Genomic DNA, 1002 nt, shown 5'->3' on the forward strand with positions numbered 1-1002 from the left:
CATGCCCAAAACTTTTCTAAAAATCTGATTTAAAAATTTAAAATTTTGAAAGTGTTCGATTTTTTCGAATTTCGCATTTACTGGCAAATTTTGCATGGAAAAATTATTTGACTTCAGCAAGATTTGTTTATGAATTACGAATGAGCCGTAAATTACGATCATTCGGGGAAACCCCGAAAATGACGCTGTTTGAAAAAATCAAGTTACTTTTTTCTTTGTGTAGTTAATTTAACCTTATTTGACAAGTTGACCCAGTCGCCCCCCGTCTCCCCCCCCCAACCAGAAGTCTCTATCCGCCACTGTAAATAAACACACCTACATATGTACATAAGTAAATAGATGAGCTAATGGGAATAAATAGATAAGAAGCTTTCTAATGAAAAAGCTTATTTTCGCGAATACTGCAATTTCGTTCTCAAACCCACATACATACATACATATGTATGTACTTGCATACTTACCATGCTGCCTATGTACGCCTCATGTCCGTCATATGTTCGCACACACTCATTGAACAACTTTATGGACGCTAAGTGCATAGGTTTCATCGCCGCCAGAAATTCTTCTGTGAAAATGCCGCTGCTGACAATTTTTGGATATTTACCCTTAGTTTCGACGCGCACTGCTGAAGTGGCATGCCATTGCGCCAATTTTTTCAATGCGCACTTAGTGTGCTCCATATCGAAACCTTCCAAGCGATTGGCGTTCTTAAAGCCACGCTGCCGCAGGTCTTCCATGAGTATAACACCGAATTCGGATGGCGTTTGCAGCTCAAAGTACTGCGGCGAGAACGTCACTTCAACGCCAGCATCCCTGTACAGCTGCTCTAGCTCCGGTATTACTTGTCGATAAATGTTACTCTCTACGTCGAATATATTGTCGCCCATCATCAATTTCATCACCGCTTCAATTGGTATTTTCAACATGTAGGAAATTTGCTTCGTTTTTCCAGCTAGAGTTACGAGCGTAAATTTCCACAAGTATTAAGTTCAATTCTTTTTT

The 1002-nt window shown here is 39.8% G+C and overlaps 1 protein-coding gene across 1 annotated transcript; it reads right to left on the reverse strand.

Moving 5' to 3' along the window:
- Positions 1-361: 361 nt before the first annotated feature.
- On the reverse strand, positions 362-944 carry LOC108357136 (uncharacterized). Its single transcript, XM_017608231.1, has one exon. The coding sequence runs from the start codon at positions 924-926 to the stop codon at positions 387-389; it is 540 nt and encodes a 179-aa protein (XP_017463720.1). The 5' UTR covers positions 927-944; the 3' UTR covers positions 362-386.
- Positions 945-1002: the final 58 nt, after the last annotated feature.

This window comes from Rhagoletis zephyria, unplaced genomic scaffold (assembly GCF_001687245.7).
Source record: "Rhagoletis zephyria isolate East Lansing unplaced genomic scaffold, Rhagoletis_zephyria_1.1 Rzeph_scaffold_71095, whole genome shotgun sequence".
Classification (NCBI taxonomy): domain Eukaryota; kingdom Metazoa; phylum Arthropoda; class Insecta; order Diptera; family Tephritidae; genus Rhagoletis; species Rhagoletis zephyria.